Raw genomic sequence first — 25,112 nt, forward strand, 5'->3', positions numbered from 1 at the left:
GGGAGAAGCTAGGAGCGGGACGGGCGGGGTAGAGGAGGAGGTGGTGGGGTACTAATCGGGAGGGATGGATGGATGTAGGAGGAGGAGGAGGTGGAGGAAGGGAGGGAGGGAGGGTTTGATAAAGCCTGATCTGTGCCACAGGGCATTTATGGCTGTTGGGGAGGCAGGGGGACGGGGATAGGGGGAAACGGGTGGGAGGAGGCATTGTCTGCTGTGTCCGCGCGTTTATAGGATTGAGCTCAAGTTTCCTTTGTGTTTCCATTTTGTTGAGGGATTATGTTCTTTGAGAGAGTTGTGCGAGCAGGCAGGCACACAGAGTGGAGGCGGAGAGAGAGAGAGAGAGCGAGAGAGAGGGAGAAGATGGGTGGGGGGGGGGGGGGGGGGATGTCTTTGTTCAGAGCGTTGATCATGAACAAGACAGATAGCAGAGGGTGTGAGTCTGCACCAGCGTGAGTGTATCTGTGTATGTGCCGGAGAGAGCGAGAGCAGGCAAAGCAAGATGTCAGGACATGTAACCAGCCATGTAACAATTTAAAATCAATTTGCCTCCCAAGAAGGAATTGCTCTGCGAGACGTTTTCTCCCTCCGAGCGTTTACAGGACTTTCATTCTATCCAAATAGATATCAATTACATAATCGCTTTTCTTCTCTCCGCGCGGACTGCAAAGTTTGTCACACAGAGCCGCGGCGTAATTGTCCCCACTCCATAATGTTTTGTGATTGCTTGTGACATTTGCAGTGTCATTGATCAAACAGGGCAGAGTGGCAATGAAGACGCGGGGAGCTCCTCTGAGTGAATCAAGGGTGATAAGGTGGAGCTGCTAGACTTCTTGTGAACTGAAGCAACAGTTTTCTAAACCGCCTAACTGAGTCCCATGTTGCATCCAGAAGCAGCTTTCTCTCATTAATTGATTGGTGATGGATGAAAGTCTGCATCGCTTCTCGATTCATTAAAAATTCAAATAAGAAAAAAAGTCGCTGAAAGTCTTAATCTGAGCCCTGAAACTTTTCCAACTCCTCTCATTTAAAAAAAACACACCCGGTGTCTTTACCTTGTTCCAGCCCCACTGGGTAACCACGCACCCATTGTGTTTGCCTCAACTTGTTAAAACACCACATGGTGCATTTGCATAGGATAACCAACATATAGCGAATCATTTGCATGCCTGAAAGTGCACTTGAGTAACCATAATTACACGTGACACCAATTACTCTGTTACTTTGTATTAAATTATAATGGAAAATTCCACTAGAGAATTGGAGTCTAATTGCATCTTAATTTGCATAATTTTGCATATTAATCACATCTCAGATGAATAATAAATTTAAGCAGATTTTTTAATTTATGCACAGATACAAAAACAAGTTGAAAAAATAATTTGAGTGGGAAAAAAATCAGGAACTATTACTAAGAGCATTTGTGCTAATTTCTCTCATTACGCTTCACTTAAGTCAAAGATATCTGTACTCTTGATCAACAAGCTCCACATTTTGAAATCGAGAGTTAGCAAATCCTTCAAAACAGGAAAAAACAAAGGCAGAAAAAGTAGAAATTGTAAAAATATCCATGCACCAATTTCACATAAAACTTTGTGCCTCTATTTAAAGCTTTCTCTCCATTGCAGACGCCAAATGAATTCCACAATGATAATTCAAATCACTTTCTGCATTTCCCTTTCCTCGCTCCCTTTTTTTTTTTTTCCTGGTCGACACCTGTGCCTGCTATTGTGCGTGGCTCCCTGCCAGCAGACACACAATCCAATACCTGTAGCCCAGATTAAATTCATATTTACAAAAACAACATTTTTCCAGGTTTAACATGCCATCTTTTTCCAGCAGAAAGTTGACCAAGTTAATTTATAAACCTGATGATAAAGACAAACAAAGAAGTAAAATCTGCTCTTTGGAGATCATTGCTGCTTCACTTTGGAACATTTAGACACAATGTAAAGTTTCATAAAGGCAAGAAATATCTTTAAATACATTGTATTGATTTAATGCATATCTTATCATTAAGGCTGCAAGCATTAATCGTGATGCACATTTTGGTTAAGCCAGTGCAACATCTCCTTGCAGCTACAGTGATGCAAAAAAAGGACACTACAGCTCTTAAATGACTCATTTTACTTTTAAAAACTCACAGACAGTGCATGAGTCAAAAGTCAACTGAACCTTGTGGTATCAAACATTTACCGTTTAACTGTGCCTTTATTTCCTTTTTAATCCATAACAAGCTCCTTTTTATGCTTAAGTTAGTGTCATTTTAGAAGTTTCTAATTTTCTTTAAGAACAAAAGCAGATCTGCATCCAAACAGGAAGTCACTAACCACTTAGTATAAGATCAAAAATTCAAAATAAAGCAAAAACAGTTTTAGTAGAATTTCAAAATGTGACAAAAAAATGAAAAGTGTAATTAAGTGCAATAATTCTGAGGTTAATATCAATTTTAAAAACTTACTTATCATACGTTTTCCTTCAAATTTCCTGATCCTTCTGAGGTTTTTGGCCCTTAAAAACAGGGGAATGACTTCCTACATTTTACATTTTATATGGCAGCTCTAAAGAGCAAAACCCCACAAATTCAGAAACACAAAATAATAAGAAACAGGATCATCTGAAATGGTTTAACTCTTTATAAAACACACATTCATAATGCATTTTGGAGTTTTTTTGATGGCTAAACTGTCAGTTACCAATACTACAACGGATTTATAGATGCAAAATATATTGAGTGCATGTCATGGGCATGTTAAACTTCTACGTTTTGTCATTTCTATGGGGATATAATTTTAGAAAAGACATCACGCTCAGGTTAAATTAGAGAAGGTAAATAGTGTGTACTTTATGATAAATAGGGCTCTATTTAAATACTGTTTCATTTTGAAGAGTGGAAACACTCATCCTCATAAGTATAATTTGAATTGTTAGTCATTACTCTGTCGTCGTGTGCAACATTTCTCTGATGTTACTGCATGGAAAGCAGAGAAAGTGTCACCTATGTTCCTCCTCAGGCATAAAAATCAGCCTTTACAATGATTTAAAAAAAGAGACAAACAAATACAGTGCTTAACAAATTTATTAGACCACCTGTCATATTAGTCTCAGAGACCATCCAGCATCATGAAGTGCTTTAATGTGGACTCTTATTTTCAGTGAGCTCTCCACATTTTACCATTTTGAACAGGAATGAGGAAATTCAAACTAAATTCACCTTTTTATACCCAAATTTGAGCCGGCTCACTGGGCTTCTCTGAGAAGTCAGCAATTAATCAAGCATAACATTCAACCACTAAAACTCATTTTTCTGTTCAGGAGTCCAACTAATGAACTATAATTTGACATATTAATCAAGAAATAATAATGTGCTTTTCTATTTTTTCAGTTTTTTTGTAAATCAGTAAATTTGAAAATTCATGGCTAACAATAATAATTATATTTTAGCATTGAAAATATCATTTGGGTTAAAGAGCTTCTACATATTGGTGTATTAACCATTGCAGAAACATAAAAAATGATTTTGTTAATTACCAATGCTGTTAATTTAGGGCAGCTGTGGCATAAACCTTACTTTGGGTGGTAGTCTAATAAATTTGTTAAGCACTGTATATATGTTGTGGATTGGCATGTCTTACAGATAGAGCTGTCCTGTCATGATATAAAAACCACGCTCCGTACTTAACCCATGACTCCGACAGTGACCTGCCTCAAACTCTCTGGAGGTTTACTCAACAGCCCGACATCTTCATCGCTGTCAGTGCTTGTTGTAACACGGCAGCCTCAGCTATGGACAACAGTGCCTTTCAGTGGTACAAGAGAGGAAAAGAGCCGAGGGAGAGTGAGCTCACACACCTGACTCTGAATCACATTTATGGATCAGACGGCTGACACTTACAGCTCAAGTATTCAAGAGTGCAGAGAAGTGGGAGGTTAATTTTGACAAACAACAGGGGTCATCTATTTCTCCCTCTATGTGACACTTTAAATTATGCATATTTTATTACTATGACTATTTTTTATTTAATTTTTACCTTTAGTCATTTTTCTTTTTCTCCCTAAAAATGGTCACACCGCAACTTCAAAGATTTCTAAACAATGCATGGTTTGTATTTTGAGGGAAAATACTTATCCTTTAATTTGATTATAATTTGATATAATTTAATTTAACAGTTTCATCCAAATGCAGTTACATTTTGAGGATATTTGTCCTAATTGGTGAAATGAGAACCCTACTTCAAATGTTAAAATGTCCAAATTGATCAATCTGATTCTTCGGAAGGGGCTTTTATGGTTTAAGGTCAAAAAGTTAAAAGTCTGGGAGACACAGCAGGTTAGTTTTTGGTTTTCTTGAAGTCATTATTCTAGATTTGGTTTATTTAAGTTCATTGTTGTCAGTATAGATTTAAATTTAGTAAACTTTTACTCCTGGAAATATCTGCCTCATTTCTTAAATTTCCTATCATTAATCCTGGGTACATTTTTAAGATTTAAGTTAAAATTTTTTGTTCAGTTTTATTATTTTACACACCTGTTTTGTCTCTTTTTCTCCATATTTGTCATCTTCCTTTTTCTATCATCTACTTTATCTGTCTTCTCTCTCTCCTGGTTAAATATCTTGATTACTTTGCTGCCCTGGACTCTAACTCTTCTTTGCTTGTGTGTTTATCAGCAGATTCTCCACCAATTAATCCCATCCAGCGTGGACTCGTTAATATTCTGCTCCATCCGACTCGCAGATGTAAAAAGCATTCTCAACTGACACACATAATTACTATGATACATCCCGGAAAGGTTTCCGTGTCTGAGCGCAATTTCAAATAACTGAGTGCTGCGCTGCTAATTATTGATAAATAAAATTAGTTGGGAGAGAACTTCAGGTGGGCGGGGCCGCGCGCAGGTGTGTGCAGCGTGCTCGAGCGCGTGCAGAGGAGGGAGAGAGGAGCGACGGGGAAACGGCGCTGACCTGTAATCACCGAGAACAGCGGGGACTTAATGATGTTTTGGTCTGCTGATCAAATTTCGTGTTTCCGAACAATCATTTTGGGCACCTGCGCAGAAAACAAAGGCTGGGCGGCAAACTGTTGGCCCGTAGGAACGACTGGTGGCGTGTGTGCGCGTGAGCATGCACGCGCCTTTAACTTTTTTTGTGTTAATAACAGGCCAACATGCAAGCAAATACTAAAGTTCTCTAGTTTTACACTTTCCCAGTACTCACGGACACATTAATAGATATTTAGCTCCCTCTACTGGATTGAGGCTGTAAAAACACCGTGTGGCTTTTAAGTGCTGCTGGGAACTTTCAGCTTTCTCAATTTAAATATACTTGAGACAGCACCATTATTGCCCCTTAAAAACTTTTTCAGCGTTTTTATTTTGAACCAAAATTGAAGCAGAATCAGGCTTACACCTAAAACGTGGGACCATCTGGTCTGAGTCTGCAGAGAGAGGACGCTGACCTGCAGATTTAGTCCGTGTTTGTGAAAGCGGAGCAGACATGATGAGGTGGTTTGAGATGTGATTTAACACACAAAAAATGCAAGAGATTAGGTATGATTTAGGTATTTATAATAACATGTAGGAGACAGTGAAAAGGAAGTAAAGATATACTTAAAAAACAACAGAAATGTGCAGACATATCAAACTAGACTACAAAAAAGTCAATCTAATAATAAGACTGTCAGTCTTATTATTTATGACTAAAATCAGCAAATCTGGTGTAAGAGCATGCTAATGTTACCCACAAAGCACATGAATGTGTTCATGAACAAGTGCTTTAGGTTACATGCCCCATACATAATGACACTTCTCCCTAATTAGCATAGAAATATATAACTACATGTGTGTGTAGTGGAAAATATATTTTACTTGCTATCATTGGGAAATTCTGAGTCATAATTTATGAAATCATATTTAAGCTGACAGAGTAAAGTCCTCTGCCTAAAATCAAATGCCAAATATATATGCAGAGCTCCTACATATTTTTAAGAATCAAATTTAAGACTTTTTTTAAGAGTTGAGAAAAATGAGTACCACTTTTTGTGCTGTAAGCAGTCAAAAAGAAGAGATGTGTGAGATTTCTCAGTACAAGAGCTGAACTCTCATATTCAATGCACTGCTAAAGAAATGTCAATTGATATGATACAATTTTGGGTCATGAAAACTCAAATTTTATTATTGATGGCAATTATAATGCCTCTTTTCTATCAATAGAACATACAGTGATATTAATCATAACAGACAGCATATACGCAAAAAAAATGAGTAAATGTTGTTAGAAGTGAAGTTGGGATAAAGACATGTATTAGTCCAAGTGTCTAACCTCTGACAAGTAAAAATAATACTTTAAGACTTTGTATGGCCTTCAATTTTAAAAATCCAATTTGAGACCCTTTAAGAGGATCGGCAGGAATCTGTTTATATAGCTGAACGTTTGACCTCCATACTTTTATTTTCACCTGACTATCCAACTGAAAAGCTACTGAAAATAGTAGCGGTCTTTCAGGCAGTTGAAGTACGGTGATATTATCAATATAAATAAAAAATGTTTGAGGTAATAGCTTGGGCTTTTATGCACTTCAATCTGTAAAATTACCCTTCTTTTATAAAGGACAGGTGTAGGCAGTTTTAGGTAAAGGAAACCAGTTGCCTGGGGCCTCATGATAAAGTCATTATCTTTGCATCAGCTATGAGGTACATGTCTCAAATTACTGTCAGTGACTAAGACAAGTAAAATCTATTCAGATGACCTTTTGTCCCAAACAGAAAGGAGGAAGCTCCAAGCCCTTCAAAAGCCCCAAAATGTCTCCATCCCTAACAAATTATAGTTTAATGGAATCTATAGACACACTGAAACTGTGAATTATCGTGCAGTACAAGAGGTCGGTTAGACTGAAATGCTGTGTTTCAATAAATGTGCAGGAGCTTTTATGAACTTCTGTAAGCCTTATCCTTCTCTGATGCACCCACCACACATTTAGGTGTGCAGAGACCTCGTCAACATATCCTGAATTATTGTGTAGTAAAACGTCATGCAATTATTTGTAGCAGAAGAAAAGATATAGCACCAACAAGGAGCAAAGTCTTATGATTTTTAAAGTTATACCCGACCTAGAGAGATATTGAAATATTGTGGTGCAGTGAATTTGAGTTATGAAGCTGCTGTAAGAGCTGATGGAGTGCTGCTGGGGTTTTATATTGCAGGTTTGAGTGAGCTCTGTAGTTCTATGGCGTTGTTACCTGAAAAGAGAGGCTTCAAAATACTTGGTTCACCATGACTGCTATAAGCTAAATGAGGACAGGCGTCATACCGGTCTTGGCTCCTCCAGATTAATAAAACGGCCAAGAAGGGAAGACATCTGTAGCCTATATGACCAGGGCGTTAATTATTTTTAAACAGAACTTGTCCACAGCAAAGATGAAAGAAGAATATTTCCCCATCTATTTCTTGTTTTATTTATATATTTATTTTGCTGCTTTTCTCCTTCATTTCTAAAACAGTTTCAAGTTAAATGCAGAGGGGCCTCATAGACTTGCTTTTATTTGTTAAAACGTGTGACAGTCCCAGCCAAGTTACTGGGCTGGGCCTTAAATTGGGATGGGTTGTATATGAAGTTTGGCCTGTTAAACAGAAAACTACTTTATTACAGCCAGCTACATTTTTTTCTGTCTGGCTTAATGAAATAGTTTGACTCTGATGTTGCAACTCACTATTCCTCTACATTTTGGATTGTTTCAACAATTTATCAAATTGAAATGGGGCAATTTTTGATCAAAAGGTTTCTTCACTACATCAACATTGATCTAATCTCTAACAGTGATACTCAACACATGGCTCTGGAGCTACATGTGGCTCTTTTGTGATGATTTGTGGCTCTTTTATTTCTAAATTTGAAATATTTATCCCCCAGAAAACCTTAAAAAAGGGAAACTTTGACCTCAGAAATTATCTGTTGCTAGTCACATTAATCAGTTTGTTTCACACACTAATACAGCTGGCTTTAATTGCCAACCCTTATTTCTTTGTCTTATTTCCATTGCCCTTATTTTCAATTTTTGCTGTAGTTTTCTTTTTTTTTCCCACTATTAATCAATTTTCACTGCTTTATGTCTGCTTTTGCCACTTCTTTTTGCCACCGTTTGTCAATTTTTGCCACTTTTTCACCAGTTTTTGCCCATTTTATCTTACTTGTTGCTATTTTTTCTGGGTTTTTTGCATTTTTTGCCACTTCTTGCCATATAAGCTGTATTGCCATTAAATTCCAATCTTCTCCCCATTTTTTCCACTCTTTTTGCCTTTTCTCACAATTTTATCTACCTCTTTGCCCATTTTAGCCACTTACACACTCATTTTTTGTCCTGTTTTTTGTTGTTGTTGGTTTTATTGTTACCCTTTTTGCCACCTGTAATTAATTATTTGGTAACTTCTCACCCAGTTTTGTCTCTTTCTCGCTCCATTTTTTCCATTTTTACCGTTTTTCTGGCCATTTTATGTGTACTTTGCCCTTTTTGCTGATATTTGACCATTTTTGCAACCATTAACATATTTGTGAAGCCACTTTAACCCTTAAGCCACTTTACACCACTTACATTGTGGCTCTTGCAAAGACATTTTATAACAATTTGGCTCACTGGTTGAGCAGAGTTGAATAATACTGCTCTGTAATGTGGCTAAATCTGTCAAATATTTCATGTGATGCAGTTATGTAAGGTGTGTGAAAAAAGGTTTTAAACTCTAAAATATTTTGTGTTTTAGGGGAAAAACAACAGGAAAGACAAAAAAAAGAAGTTCTTCTTCCATCCTGAGTAAATCAAGTGCCAAGTAAATGAAGAAAGACATTTTTTTCATGTGAATGTTGAATTTCCTACTGTACCTGAATGCAGCAGTCACGTGTGTTTACGTTGTGAGAAGAGAAGGATTATGGGTACAGCATGGGGTGAATTGCATAAGGTTACCAAAGGCAACTGTGACAATGGTGGCTGGTTCAGCCCCTGTCCGTAGTTTAGAAGCCGCCGGTAAAGCCTCTCCGCTCTGATGCAGCGGATCACCAGCCTCGCTGCATCCTGGGAGCTCGGCGGCCTCGCAGTTTGCTCCCCTGGGCTCTGCTTCTGGAAGTGGGGCCTGATCTGCAGCAAGGACCCGGCCTTGAACCGGCAGCGGACAGGGGTGTGCGTGCGTCTCGGGCGCCCTTTTACGGCGGTGAGTGGAGCTCAGGGCCGGAGGCTGTGCTGGCGAAGGGTCGCGTTCGCCGGTCAGAAACACAGACTGTTCAGCTCACAGCCTGGAGCCGAGGATTCCCCAGAGAAACAACCGGCTATATCTGTGGTTGGCATCCCGGACCCCCTCACATGGATCCGGTGCAAAGTCATCATCTATCTGGTCGACCTGTACTTTGAGACCAACATCGACTCTGAGGAGTTTGACAAAGGAGTAAAGCAGGTAACCCGAGCCTGGGAGTCAACAGGTCATAAACTAACGGCTACGGAATCAGAAAGCTTTAATAACTGATGCAAACGTGTCTCCAATCCTGAGAGTCAAAAGTTAAAGCATCCCTGTCTCCTCAACAAGGCTGATAATGTCCTCATCTTGACTGTTCAGCTCTGTTCAGAAAGCTGGGGTTTATTAAGGTCCAGATAATACAGGAACCAAAGCAGGGGGAAGAGGTTGTACAGCACTGTTGGACTGGGCAACATGAAGTTAATCATCACGTCTCTTTAGATTATAGCTGGGTTTTCATTCTCAAGCTTAAAAGTATGTTTTAAGAACTTAAAGTCCCTGTAAAGTGACTTCCAAACTTTAAGTCTGAACACACAGGATATGTTGGATAAGGTTGCTGTAAACGCATGAAAACCCAAGGTCTATGTGAATTTTTTGATTTAGACCATTGGAACGTTTTTCACCTCTTTCCTGGCTTGGTTTATTTTGAGTAGGGCAGGAGCCCATGACATCACCAGTCTTGGGGGAATTGCCCCGCCTCCTTATGCTTCAGTGATATAAAATCACAGATGCATTTATCTCAGTACAGTCTGTTGTTAGCTGATGATGTTAGCCACGATGGCCTACGGGTCATTAGAAGTATAACAGAGAGATTCTTACCAGAAAACAGTAAATTTAAGCCTGAACTTCTCTCTGCTATGGCACAGACCCAGGTGGCTGAGCTCTGATCAGAAGCATTTTTCAGAATCTGAGAGGATCTCATTTCTCGCGAGTGGGCGTGGCTTCCGCTCATTTAACAGACACGCCCACTACATCCTAGGCCAGATTTTACTGCCTCATTTTTCATGATTTTGAAGCTTAATTTTTTAAACTTGGAGATGTTTTTCATGACTGAAATTGCTGGTACTTCATGACACAGTGGTCTGTCATACAATGAACCTAGAATAAAGAAGTTTTAGGTCTGAAATATATATTCAAATATCTGTATCAGCTAAAATGAATCCCCCCAATAAACTGCCAAATATTTGATGTCCAGGACTTCTACTTTAGTTTGAAGCTTTATCAAACTGGTTTCAGTGTCGTTCTTTATTTTCTTAAAGTATAAATGCTCCTCAGTGGAAAAAACATGCATTGATTATTCCCCATTTAGACCAAACATTTTAAGCAAATTATTATTAATGGTTTAAAAATCAACACAAACTATATCTATATAAACAGTGTTGTCTTACTATATATCTAATTTAAAATATGTACTGATCTATAACCTAATAATTGGATTTACTGTCTAGCCCTGAAATATTTCATTTTTAACTGTATCTGTAAGACAGAATAATAGTCTGTAAGTTTCAAGATAATATATTACAACTGCTATTGTGAAAAATTTTGGGGAGTCTATATTTAACTCATCAAAATGAATATGAGTTGAGATACTATTCTTGTCTCATGGTCTATAATGCCTTAAGTCAAATATGTGGCTGAATAGCTCCATTATTGCTGACCTTGGTACAGGAAATTGGGGTTCATATTGCAGTGAGGGCATGAGTGGTTTCCAGTGTTTGCTAGGTCATTACACACCATGAACACCTGTCGTTCAGGTGTACATCAATTTGGACTAAACCGTCTGCTAAATGACACTACAATAGACATCATCTTCACCAGAATACCCCAATATAACTAATCCCAATTTTTGTCTTGTCCGTTCTAGTTTGAATACTTTTTTAAAGCACTATATGGCTCAAAACTGTGACAAAACCTGTTAAAGCTCTTGTGACAGACTTTTGTTTTGTATCCATTTTGGTGCACCCTGTGGACAAAACTATACTTTTAATCTGCTTGTTTATTCTGATCTGTGTAAGTAGAATTTTTCAACCAAAATAATAATAAATAACTAAATAAATAACTCCCTCCTTTCTTTAAAGTTCAAATAGATCACTCATTGTGACTCTCCTCTATGGAAAATGTCAACAGAGCCTATTTCAGCAGGTCACAGTGATGTTACTCATCTAACACCTATCAGGTGGAAGCGGTAGCAGCTTAAAGATTAGTTTATAGCAATGATCAAGCTTGTTTGTAAAGGTCTGATTTGTTGTGATTTGTTATATAAAGGTAAAGTATATGTTGTTTTGTTACATAACCACATTAAAAATAAGCTGAAACATAATATGTTGCTTAGAGAAAAAAAGTGTCATGATTTAAAGCTCCATAGCCAAGTATTACTTAGCAGTGATACATTACATCAAAAAAATTTACTTATCCCCAAATAAGCACTGCAATGCCATTGTCCTTTAATGTTTTCATTTCCCAAGCTGAGAAACCATTATGCTAACTTAGGTTTGTAATGTTTATTAGCCTTAATTTTGCTTCATGTCACAAAGATGATTATTATTATCAGCAAGAAACCACCGTGTTCTTCTTCCATTCCAGGCTTTGGTCCATGTCTCCAGCATGATGGCCAGTGGAAGTTACCACAGGCTGGTGGGAATTGTATCCAGAGAGGTAAGAAACTGTATATCCATGAACAAATTTATGTACATCCAATGAAAAGTAAAATTTTAACTCTGAATGTTTTACAAAGGCAAATACTGTTGATAAAGTAAACGTTCTTCATTCATCACAATGGTCTAAGAATCAAGAGTAATCAATCTGTGAGAATAAAGGTAGATATTGTTTTTATTTTTGTTTTATTGACTATCCTTTTTGTCATTTCAGATGATAGAATATGTTGAGGAGAAGTGCAGTTCTCTTTCAGAAGCTAAGAGGCAACAGCTATCTGTTAAAATGAGTGATATTGTATTTGTCCTCCCAGAAGACATCTCCGTCGTCTTTGATACTTATGGTGAGTATTTTTGCGTCACATGAGCTGATTGATAAGGCTGAAAGATGTCAAGACATGAGATGCAGGAAGCATTCCTTCAGGATCTTACTGTTACCAGGCTAGGTCTTATACAAACTGAGCTAACTGGTTGAACTGCTTTCCTGTCATGTTTGGGTGTGCTGCTTAAAATAGAAACTGATGGTGAAAAATTGCCCATACTCTCCCCCAAAAGAAGACTTCATTAACTCTTGTCAACAGGCAGTACATTTTAGAGTTTTTTTAGTGGTGGTGTCAGTTTTCTTTCACATTGCACTGATGGGATTCTCTCTGCACCCATACAGGTTACCTGCAAGTGTTTGCATTTTTACTTCAGCAGCAGAAATAAACTTTACTTTGATAAAAGCCTAAGAAATGGTACATATGATTAGCAACCACTCAAGTCAGGGAGGGTTCACTTGTGGATGATTCCCAAAGTGCCTCATCTATGCCAACGCCTTGCCTGAAGTAAGAGTTCATTTTCTTTTGCCACAACTCACTAAACCAAAACCAGCATTTTTCACGGTGAGAGGGCACTAATTCTCATTCCTACAAGGAAAATGGAAACACCACCTGTAACACCACAAGTGAGAAACAATCATTTATCATGTTTAGCCCTTTAACTTATTTGCTACTTAAAAACTATTAAGTTGTGTCTACTTTTACAATAGTAAGTTAACTGGGCTTGTTGGAGAAGGTAGGATATAATCAAGGAAACAACCTTTAGAGTGCTTAGGCTGAGTCATTATGATATGGTCTGCATTGATACTGTCCTACATAAGGTCATGTAACTTCCTCTTATTATTTAAACAACAAAAACTGTCAAGTAATTCCCCAATATTATTATACTCAAAAAGGTCTAGCCCTGTGCAACAACAATTATTTTATACTGCAAAGAAAACTCATTTCACAACCAGACAACTACCTGGTTGTTTCTCAACAAAACCTGAATTTCTTTTTCTTGAAGTTTCATTTGAACACATCATAATGACCTTTCCTTTACCTTTGCCTGATGGTCATTTTACTAAGCTCACCTTAGACACATGAGAATCTAGTGTTGTCTCTTTTAGGCCCCGTCCATACGGAGACGAATTCAGGAGTATATGCAAAAGTTTTATGTCATAACAGCGTTGCACCATTTGTTTAGTTTCTCTGAATGGCGCATAATGAGTGTGACAGAATGCTCCACAAGTCGTCAGTCAAGGTTTTTTATGAAAGGCTGTCCTACCTAAACACCAACTCTGGACAGTTGCCCAGATGGATGTTGAATATATCCCTTGCAATCAACATGTGAAGCAGTCTATTTGGTGTTTTGGTAATGTGTGACCAGAAGTATTGAATCTGATGTACTTTTACAAAAACTGAGGCTGACACCTTCCAGTCAGTTGGTTGATAAGTTGATCAGCGAGCTCTCATCTGACCAAAATTTAATTAGTTGGACAACCACAAAGAGAGAGATGGGGACAGCACAGGTTGCTTAGGAAGTAAGAGAGGGTAGAGAGAGGAGTGCTGTGCCACAGATTATTTTTAGATTGTTTCACAGTGTTTTCACTCTGAAGAACTTAAAACATATCAACAACTCAACATAAATGTGGTGAATAGTGCGAGATCTTCTTTGTATTGACTGCCCTCTGTCATTGCCTCTTACCAGCTGCCTGTTTATTTCAGCAGAAAGCAAACTTAATTCATTGCTACAGACAAAGAGACGAGGAGAGGGACAGCAATGTTTGGGTTTGATGTCTGCAGGGTTTTTTCCTACCTACCAACCAACTGATCGATAGTGGGTGTAATTTCAAACGGTCACTGTTTTCTTTGGTTGACTACTGCCCCAACTCAGAATAATGATCAGTTTTCAATAATTGGTCATTTCTAATCCAATCAACTGATGTGAAGCCACAAATAAAGTAATGCCTGCAAAAGCTCCACAGGGACGTCTTAGAACAGGGGTGTCAAACTCATATTGAGTCCGGGGCCAGATTTGCTCCAATGAGACGTCCTGAGCGCCGAACTATTTAGGCCAGGAGTGTCAAAGTCAATCGCGAATTCTGAATTTAGGCCTAACCTAAGAGCCTAAAAAGGTCAACATTTAAACGTGAGGTCAACCTCATTTTCACCATTAGTAAAATATGAAAATATATATATATATATAACACTAATAATAAATCATTCTGAGATGAAAAAAAAGTCAAACTAATAAGTTTAAAGGTTCAAAGTCTGAGATAAAAAGTCAAGTTTATTAATTCAGAAGGTCAAAACACTAAACTTAAAGGCAAAATTCTGTTTTAAAAGGCAAATATTTGAGATAGAAAGTCAAAATCACAAGTTCAAAAGGTAAAAATATGACTTTCAATTTTAAATTGTGAATCTTGAAGGTTAAAATATGATATTAAAAAAATCAGAACATGAAAAAAAGTCAAAATCAGTTTAAGTCAGTATTGGGAGATGCAAAATTGAAAATATGAAATGACAACATAAATTTCTTTTCCCACCTTCCTGACTTTTTAACTAATTATTTTTACTCTTTTTCAGATTTTTATAATTTAACAAGGATATTTGAAATCATTAAGGCAAAGTTTACATGTTTGTACTGCAGGACATCTGCAGACCTCGTACCAGTGGACCAGTTATAATAGAAAGATCTCATGATCTTGCGAGCCGGATACAACTGTACCACATGCCGGATTTAGTTTGACACCCCTGTCTTAGAAAGTTATCTCAAATATCTGTTATAAAGTAGTATATATTAGACTGGCAGGAGTTACTTTTTGTAAGGATTGTTTTCTTTATAACTATCCGGCTTAATGCAGCTTTCACTATCTCTTTGTGAGAAGAACACATAAACAGTTCTACAATAGTACCCAAAGAATAAGGTGAATAAAAATTCCTGTTTGTCTAATTTTGTCTAATTTGTCTGCTGGATGCTCAGTGTGTTGTGTATCTGTCTTGCAGGCAGAAAGTTCTGCTTCATCACTATGAGGTTTTGGTTCCTGACAACACATGAAGGTCCTGAAGACCCTGAGGGTACAAAGATCTTCAAAGTGGCCTCAAGTGAAGACGGCAGCCCACAGAAGAAGATAGTCACTGCGGTCTATGAGTAAGCACTCAGCTCGTCATCTGCACACATTGCTAACACACCCCGCATATAAAAGTATGGATTACAATCAAATCTTCTGTCTTTCCGCTTTAGCATATCGAAATCTATTTCAGGCAGTGTTTTCCTTTTCCTATAGCTCATTTTTGATCATTAATTTGCTCAGCTGTTGTGTGCCAAAGTCTCTACTTGGTTTACTTCCCCGTATAGAGCATGCTGAATCACAATCAAAAAGGTACAAATATTTACTCAGAGAGATAATTATATGTTGGCAAAAGCTCAAAGTTACCTGCAGGCTTCTCAACATATGGCTCTTCTGTTTTTGTTTGGCAGGAAACAGAGCCGGAGTTGATGATTATGATTTAAATGTTATTCCAATATATACGTGGAAAAGATCATTTTAGAGAAGGGTCTTATGTGGGTGGATGAGACTTGAGCTAATATTTGCTGTCTCACTTTTAGAAACCGTGAAGGTGACATTTATTTCATTAAGTGACTGCCACTCACACTATAAATTTAGAGATATGACTGGAAACATCCAGTAAAAAGGAAAAAAAGACAATTAAAAGACTGACATTTAATGACTGTTTTTACTATAAAAGGCTGTGGAAGAGTCCAACTACAGCTGGCTTTACCTATATTTTGTATTACTTTAAACAAATATGTAAAATTGAACTCCAAACTTATTGGCCTGAAAAAAAATTAAATTAAGAAACAGCTAACAGCCCCAAAATGAAGCCTCTAGCCCCCAAGAGGGGCCCAGTAAGGCTAAGTAGAAACAATACAAACCATTTTTTACAACTAGCACAGACTGGCACATTTGGTAAGTGGACTGACAGGTAAATGTAGGGTTAACAATGAATGTCACAACTACTAAGCCAAAGAAAAGAATTTGACAAGGCATACCTCGCCCTCTGCCTCATCTGTACAGCAGTGGCTAATAAAGAGAGCCACTGCTGTACAGCAGTGGCTAATAAAGAGAGCCACACTTCATTTAGTCACATCCTACCTGTGTAAAGCCAGGTGTACACTATGCAATTTTGACTGCTTGACTGCTTACACTATTTTGGCGAAGTCAGGACAAACTGTGACAAATTTCGATGGAGTTTCCTTACTAAAGGCTAACACACGGAGGTTGAACTCAGATTGTCTCGTTTTCATGCTTCAAGTAGCTACAAATGGTGACAAAACCACCCTTGCCATCTCTCTCTCACATATAAAGAACTTTGCCAGCAAACACAGCTAGCAGCTAAATAGCCACAAATATTTGTACCAGCTACAGACCCGCAGGTAGGCCTATTACCTAGTTGTTTTCCTTTATTTTTGGGAAGGCACATGGCCTTCTAGCATCATTGTGATTTAAAGTTCACATATTTTACCCCTTTAAGGCAAGTTTATATTGGTCCCAGAGGTCCCCAAAACATGTCTGTGAAGTTTGTTGCTGAAAAAACACTCCAGTGTAGGATTTTTGCAAGTCTAAAAACCCCCTCTGTTTCAGCCCTGCTCCCGCTGTGACTCTATCCTCCCTGTAGGAGTGTATACAGTTGATCACACTCCCACGACATCTAACATGCCAGAAATCCATCTGGCAAGTCAGGAGGAGCATGCCAAATAACACATGATCACGCTGAAAGTCAGCCCAACCTTCAAGTGACTTGTGTGATTCAGAATTTATGTTTGAATAGGCTGAAAATCATGCTGTATAAAACTGGCTTTAGAGGTTTTTTTCATACAAGATAAATGTGTTGATGTGTAAGGTGATGGGTAGGGGCTTAAAATATTTTGATCAGCCAAGCAGAAAAATTTTGGGAACCACTTTTTTCCTTTAAGGTGTTGTGGTTTGGAAATAACACACATGAAGATGTACCAACTTAGAGTAATCCACAACAAGTCTCCAAACTACATCAACACAACAGACATTATGCAAGTAAATCACAAGAATATTGGAGTTCTTTGTGTCAAAAATCAGTTTTAAGAAACTATAGAACCAAGATGTTCGCCATCCTTACGTTTTTTTTGCTACAGATCCATGTGCAAATAAAAAAAAAAGATGTCCTGCTGCTGTTATGACTTTTCCACATATGCTCAACTTGCCCAATACCTTCAGCTATCTTTGGCTCAATGATCATGACTGCTGTCACTGCAGATTCAAACAAATTTCCATCTAGAGAATACAGATTGCAGTCAGGTAAAGATGTTTAACAAGCAAGATAACATGTTAGTCATGCAACAGCCCACCTTTCAGACTGCATCTCTACAAATTCACAAATACAACTTGTTGCTTACAGGGGCCAGTGCCCATCTTTCGCTGCTCTGGGGCTTTTTCAGCATTTGTAAAACTGTTGGCAAAATGGACAGTCAGGACTAGAATTATGTACTTTCAGACATTAAGTTGTTAAGTAGATTTTCTTCTACTCACTTGGCAAAAGAGCTCCAAACACTGCAATCTAGTCCAAACACAATAACAAATTGTCAGGCAGTCTCTATGTTTTAAAAATCTTAATTTATGCCAACTGGGTAGTATCTCAAGAAACTGCTCAACATAAAGCAAATGCAAGAAGAAAACTTCCTATCATAACATAGTGTCTTCATTCAGACATTAGGAAAGAGAATTTCATCCTGTGACAGAACAAACAAAAATGTTGCTTCTTCGTATGTCATTCACAGCTGTTCTCAGCACTTCCACTGCAAGCATTAGAGTGGTTGCTTTCTAAAATGGCTTATCAAAAGTGTGAATAAAGTTATGAGGTAAACTTCTGCATCACAATTGTTTTACATCTAAAAAATCCAGAAGAATTCAACAATCTTCTTTACCTGAACAGGACCTTCGACTCTCTGTACAAAAAGATTCAGTTTCTGTTTGAGCAAAACTGCTGCTGTTGCAAATTATTTCGCCACCAGAACATGTACTAGTCAAAGCCTCTTTCCCATTTTAATCTGTAATCCCGTTGGTTGCAGGACCACATGCTGTGGCTGTTGTCCCTAATGCCCAGTTATCTAGTTAGCCATATTCTCGTTCCTATTGTCTCAGGTCTTAGAGCATCCTGTGGGAAAGCCTATTAAAACTTCCCAGTGTTATCCTAAGAGCTAGCAAACAGTATGACAGGATAAGGATACCATTTTCAATCCTCACCTCATTTTTTTTGTAGGTGAGACAACACACAGAACAGTGAATCGAGGGTACCTTTAAATGTTTAATACAAGAGAAACAGACTGCATGAAGTTGAAAATGTTGACTTTTATCTCCTATAAAATATGTCTGTCTAATTCCCTCTAGATTCCACCGAGAGCTGACAAGGGGAGCCTCTCCTGACTGGACAGTCACTACTGTTTGGCACTGGCACTGGAAAATGGCTGAGTGATATGACTTTACACTGAAAAGCCATTTGCCGATCATCAGAGATCACATTGGGACTACTTATTGGATGAAACAGGACCACAGCCGGAGCAAGCGGGAAATTGATTTATCGAATACATTGTCTCTAAGGAACATGAGAGGGGACCCAGAGCCATACCACTGAAGCAGTGCAGACACTGAAGATTTTACAACTTCTTCAACAAACACTTTTTTTCTACTTGAAAGTCTTCTTCAGACCCTAAGATGCCTTTAAAATTCCACTCCAGGGATTTTACCGTTACACAGCATACTTGAACAACTCCATTCAAACAACTGTAGAACACAATCCAATGTCTTTAGCAGAGAGATCTCCACTCCAAATAGGTTATTTTACAAGATTTCTTCCTGGAGCTTTAAACAAAATACCACAGTTGTCCTCTGTGAATGGTGATAGCTCATTTTCCATTACTATATGTACAGTTAATACCACACATGCTTGTCTATGGCCACTGCTGAAACACGAGCAGATGCTCACCCACTGTAGGTCTAGTTACCACAAATAAATGTTCTGTACAACAACCAAGACACCTCCATCCAAGAAAGAATAGCAAGAGATTGTGCAAAAGTTCCAGAAAAGGTCATTCATCTGTCTTTTAGTACATTTTCCATTGTCGGGAATGAATTTTTCACTCATCTACACTCATAAGGCTGCTAAAGCCAATCTGTTGCATTGCATCAATAAACTGCTTGATCCTAGCACCAAAGTGTTCCATTGGTTGTTTTATTTTTACTTCTGGTACATCCTTACACTCCTAAGTTCTCATCTACTGTAATCCACCTGTTTTTCAAAAGCCTGTTTTCCCAGACCCCAATCTTCTACTAAAAATCAGATGAAGGCTTAATGTAATAAAACTATCTAAATCAGGAGGACATGGCCCAATCCACTTTAACCTGCTGGAGTTTTTGTATCAGAATGAGAACTGGTAGTAATCTTAACGCAATGGATTTGTTTTAATTAGCACTTAGTAACCATACAAAAGCTCGATCAGGTTCTTTCCCTCCAGCTGGAATAAATGAATCTTTATTTCTGCATGTTTGCTTCACATGGGACTAAAACTAAATGTTAATCTAAAAAAAGATAAGAATTTTGGATCAGTTTGATTCAGTAGTCCACAAACATTATACTGATCTGTAGCATTTAATGTAATAATCCCACAAATGTAAAAGAATTTATTTCCAAATTTAGTAACTATTACTTTGCAGGGTTTTCTTATGTTTGTGGGAAGGTCAAATATTCAGTTTTCAAAACTGTAATAACTTCCCAAAAATGTCATATGATGCTGAAAAATGATCTTTATGATCATTTGTGTTCATTCATTTAGCTCATTGTGAAATACCAAAGCAGGTCAACATGCTAAAACAATGCTCTGAGTAAGTTGTAAGTAACTCAAAGATACACTACATGCAATTTCGCCTGTACATTATCAAGTTAGTCTTCTACGTCTCTCTCTTTAACACACATGCAGCTCTGTTTTTCCTTATCAGTTGACAGAATTGTTTTAAGACACGTTCTTGTTTAAAAGTGGAACACTTGAATATGAACTTTAGCAGTTATGTATGAGTGCAGTGCATAGATGTATAGGTACAGAGAAGCCTTTCTCAATCAGGGTGCCTTCTGGCATTGTCAAAATACTTTAAATTCAATCAAAAATTAAAGTGAATAAGCAGATTATTTTACATCCCAGCATAAATCAACCAAATTGTTTCACTGCTCTTTTTTAAATTAATAGGATAAGACAGTAAACACTGCAAGAATCATGCAGTTTACATTTAAGTTCAACATGTGTGCCACAGCATGTCAAAGTGTGTTTCTCAAGGCCTACATGGCCATTTCATGAAAATATAGATATTTTTTAATTGTTTTAAGACATTACCCTAGAGATTTATCCTGTTAAATCTATTACTGAAGAAATCCCTCAGCAGTCACAGGGATGATAAATGTAATTTTTATCATCAGCACATTTTGACTGGGGTGAGTTGAGGTTTTTTATATTTTAGAAGGATGCCCTGAAGAAAAAAAGGTTGAGAAACGCTGGAGTAAAAGAACCGATTATTATTGACCAAGTATGTAGACTTGATTAATGCCTCTAGTCACCAATGGTAGAATTGCATTTGTGGTTTATTATGTTTGTAGGCGGAAATTAGTTTTGCAGGTGTTACATTTCTGCTGGAAAATTACTTCAAACTATTTAGAGCTCATCAGTGTTTCCAGAAGAAAAAGTCCCATTCATTTTCTTGTGGGTTTGATTAATAGCCTTAAGAATTCAAGGTGGTAACCACAGGTTATCCAACAGTGAAGCAATGGTATATGCCCTTGTAGAAGTTTTTACAATGACCTCATGTTTAAAGAAATATGGTTCAGTCACAATCTTGAGAAAACTGAAGGATCCTTTCAATTTCTTTTAACTCTGGGCAAGGTAGTACACAAGTCACTCCTTCTTGCTTGCTGCACACCTCCCAGGAGTTTCCCAGAAAAAGTCCCTCAGGAGACCCCAGGTGATAAACACTTTGCTGTCCCCACAAGCAGGAGACAGGCCAAAGTTTGGAGAGCCAGCATGAAGTACCAGCGCTGCAAGAGGACCACTGCCTGGAAGTGTGAGAACTGTAATGTGGGCCTGTGTCTGCAACCAGACAGGAACTATCACTGGCAGTACCACCGAGACCTCTTGATGAGAAGAGACTGTGTCCACAGTCAGACAGGAGAAAGTTGGGGAAAAACACCTGTACATGGTTTCCATTTTTTTGGCTGTGTTTGCATATTGAGAAGCAAAGACTCAAAAGCGTAATTGTAAATGTGTTTTCTACTGCTCAAAATTCAAATTTAACATGCAAAGTCTGTTGTATAAGTACAACTGCAGTGTTTTTTTGCACACTAAAACCCTAAAAATCAAATTCAGTTCTTTTAACATACGGTAAATTGTAAATGGCTGCCAGATATTGAAAGTTCTAAGTATTCTGGAGTACATACTCACAGGACATTTTCTGGCCCTTTTATGGTTGGACAAACATTTTGAAGCCTAGATGGCAATATACACTATACTATTTTTACAATATGAAACACTACAAACTTCAGTAGCCTATATTACAAAATTATTATGAGTAAAATAAACATTTAAATGTAGTTAAATGTAAAAAGAAGAGTCATGCATGTTTTGAAAATTTGAAGAGCTATCATTTGCAGTGATTTATTCATTTATTTAAGATTTATTTTGGGGCTTTTTTGTCTTTATTAGAGAGAGACAGGACAGTGGATGACAGGCGGTGCCATGGGCCACACCTGAACCCAGGCTGCCCACATGTATGGGGCACGACCTTACCAGTGGGCCATCTGCACCTCTTGTTCGCAATAAATTAAAGTAATTGCAGTGGGTTGTGGGGTATGTGGTTCCTTCTATCCAGGAAAAAATATACACAGTCCTGATGTTCTCCACTCCAATTTTTGCAGCAAATCATTTTTTCATAGCCACAAGTGTTTGGTCGGCTTGTTTGTTCTTTTGGTTCCTGGATTACAAAGATTGATAGAAGGATTTATAGGTAAAGCAAAGCAGGATTTGAACTAAGAAATTCTACTTCATCAGCCAGCCTTATCGAAAAAAGTGGGCAGTCACTGTTGAGCTCTAAACTCAAATCCTCACTATAATAGTACAGTGTGCTCTCTTATGTACTTGTGGCACAAATTATAATTGTGTTCTTAATAAAACAGTCAAATCATTCAAGGATAGTAAAAAAAATCTTCTGAAAACAAGCATTTGGCAACAGGATCATCCACCACACTGGTAAGAAATATGGCACCTCTGTTCTTGAATACTTCTGTCATGTAAGGGTTTTACAGGATCACAGGTCTTTTTTATAACAAGATCAAATATTCAGTCCTATATCAAGTGATACAGAGTTCATTTGTGTTGCTGCAGACAAGAGTGAAAATTCTACTAGAAATGTCCCAACATTTAAGCTACAGTAACTCAAAGCCTGTGTCAGATTCTCCAGCGTTGGCCAGAAACATGTCACCAGTCAAATCCATCACGTCTGGCAGGCTCATGAAGGCTTCGTGTCATGCTGTTTTGTTAAAGCTTGCACTATTAGTAATGTTGCAACATATCTGACAACCAGGATTCTGTCATTAGCAGACGATTATCCATGCGTAATATAATACACTGAGGATTATTTCTAATTTTTGCTGCATTATTATGCAGTCTGTGGAAGTTTGCGTGGGGGTTTTTGGTTCCGGTGGAGCATCACACTGTGTCATAATGAGATTAAATGTGTGGTTAGTCTAGCACATGTCAATATGAACATGGATATGGTGAGAGCACATCAATTTAACATGCTTGAACATCATTTGATTTAATGAAAATTATCAGGAAAACAAAACAAATGTTGAATATACAATAAGCTAATGATTTTTTTATTCACAGCATTCTGACGTGTTAACAAGATTAATGAAACAAATTGGCTCGCAGCCTAGACTAATTCACAAAAAATGCAAACAATTCCTACCTCTTTAATTCCCTGTGTGTTTGACTGTATGTCTGCACGTGTCTGAGCTCTAAGACACCATACATGAATGAACCTATGTCCGTTAGACTATGATTTCAGAGTGGATTAGTAGAATGATAAGATAAACATGCTTTACAAGGAGATCAAATGCTCTGACTGAACAAATAATGAGGTGAGCTTCTCTGTGTTTACTTTGTGCTTTACTAGCATTCACACTTAGACTAACTGTGTTATATCCAAAGAAATAATTCAGATATAAGCTTCACTTTAGGCTGATAGTAATAGGAATAAGAACAGAAAGACTTGTAGTATGGGTTTCTTAGATTTTGTTGTATAGACTGAATACACTTTTGACTACTTAAGACTTGACGGTAATACAAACCTTTGAAATATTGAAGGAAGGTCAAAAGATTACTCGAATTGTTTGTCTGTGCTGTGTTTGAACTTACTGCTACTATTCATACATGAAGTAAAACAGCTTTAGTAAACAAAAAAAAAAAAACATGAGACTGAGAATGCTTAAAGCAATATCTGATCTCATAACCCAAAAATCTTTTTAACAGCTAGAAACACTATTTGCAATGCTTTCAAAGCTGGGGTCATTTCCGTGAATACTGGTGTGCCCTCTGCTGGAGAAGAAAGTGCAGTCCTGGTTGATGTAAGAAGAGGAATGGTTTGTATACAACTGGAGCTGAGAGGCATTTCCTCTCTGACTCATTAGCAGCCGCCTCAAATGCTGCATGTTATATCTCACCAATTAAGTTGTTTGTTGCTGGGAAGACTAATGGAGATAAACTGTGAGGAGCTGTTTGTTTCTCAGGCTCAAAACAACAGGTCACATCTCTGCCTACAGAGACATGTAATTACACCTACCCAGGTCTAAAATACTGCATGTACAGTTACACTTTAAATGAGAATTTCTGATTGAGGGACTTCTAACAGGTTCTTCATTCAGGTGAAGCAGCATTTGGATTTGATGCTCCCCACCATTCAAACACTATCCCCAAAACTGTTTAAGAGTATCAATTTAACTGTAGTGAATTACTAAATCAGCAGCAGAGAAACTGCATTTTTTGCTTGGACATCAACATTTTTGGTCATTCTAATGTGTTCTTAATGTCATCTCTGTGGTCCCATATATTATTGACTTGTGTTTGAAATATCTTTTAGCTTGTTTCCTTTGTTAGCAGATTAACAACCACAGCTATTATAAGGTAGATTTGTGAAATCATATATAAAGTGTGAAAATACAGTAGCACCTTAGTCTAGATTCAAAATAAATAAGGCAATCAATTTTTTAAAAATTGTCATTGACATGAAGATGCTACTTTTTGGAGGTAGTTAGATAAGTTCTTGCTTTTACAAACAAGTTTAAGTGTAGAGAAAATTTTACTTTATTGTTTCCATGCAGCTAAACGTTCACTCCTACATTAGCTTGTTGTGAGGGATTCAGATTGTCTTCATTATCATAAAATTTGTATTGCCATCAAACCAAACTATTTTGAAGCTAAATTATTTTTTTCTGAATAAAAGCAGATTTTTCATTTATTTGAAATACTGACTCTTTTTAGAAAACACTGTGCTGGTAAAACTGTCTTGACCATTACATTGCTTTAATTTCCTTGAGTGTTTTGTGGAAAACCTCAACACAAACCTCCCCAGAAGGATTCTTCATTGATGCCAGCTTCCATGCCTCCTCATATGTCTCCTCAGATAGATTCACCCCCACATTCTTGAAAATCTCTGCGATCTGTAAGAAGGACGAGAACGTCAGAATCAAAAATCTATTCCACTTAACCATGTTTACTCAGAGTGAATCTAACTCAGATGTTTGGGAAAACTACGG

The 25,112-nt window shown here is 37.6% G+C and overlaps 2 protein-coding genes across 2 annotated transcripts in view; one reads left to right on the forward strand and one right to left on the reverse strand.

Moving 5' to 3' along the window:
- Nucleotides 1–25,112, reverse strand: part of efhb (EF-hand domain family, member B) — a 37,563-nt gene that overhangs the window by 5,303 nt on the left and 7,148 nt on the right. The window contains exon 13 of the mRNA XM_041794279.1: nt 24,921–25,016. Within this exon, the coding sequence (XP_041650213.1) occupies nt 24,921–25,016 (96 nt within the window). The remainder of the gene's footprint in view (nt 1–24,920; nt 25,017–25,112) is intronic.
- On the forward strand, nt 8,913–19,050 carry si:dkey-82o10.4 (uncharacterized protein LOC797793 homolog). The gene is made up of 5 exons (XM_041792607.1): nt 8,913–9,433; nt 11,855–11,926; nt 12,140–12,266; nt 15,231–15,375; nt 18,650–19,050. The coding sequence occupies exons 1-5, from the start codon at nt 9,029–9,031 to the stop codon at nt 18,732–18,734; spliced, it is 834 nt and encodes a 277-aa protein (XP_041648541.1). The 5' UTR covers nt 8,913–9,028; the 3' UTR covers nt 18,735–19,050.

Source organism: Cheilinus undulatus, linkage group 8 (assembly GCF_018320785.1).
Source record: "Cheilinus undulatus linkage group 8, ASM1832078v1, whole genome shotgun sequence".
Taxonomy (NCBI): Eukaryota; Metazoa; Chordata; class Actinopteri; order Labriformes; family Labridae; genus Cheilinus; species Cheilinus undulatus.

What these genes read in the sequence shown, in the direction of transcription:
- si:dkey-82o10.4 (XM_041792607.1), top strand. Translation starts at nt 9,029, where the DNA reads ATGCAGCGGATCACCAGCCTCGCTGCATCCTGGGAGCTCGGCGGCCTC. An exon ending in TGGGAATTGTATCCAGAGAG is followed by an intron (nt 11,927 to 12,139) that starts GTAAGAAACTGT and finishes TTGTCATTTCAG; the next exon opens with ATGATAGAATATGTTGAGGA. An exon ending in ATAGTCACTGCGGTCTATGA is followed by an intron (nt 15,376 to 18,649) that starts GTAAGCACTCAG and finishes AATTCCCTCTAG; the next exon opens with ATTCCACCGAGAGCTGACAA.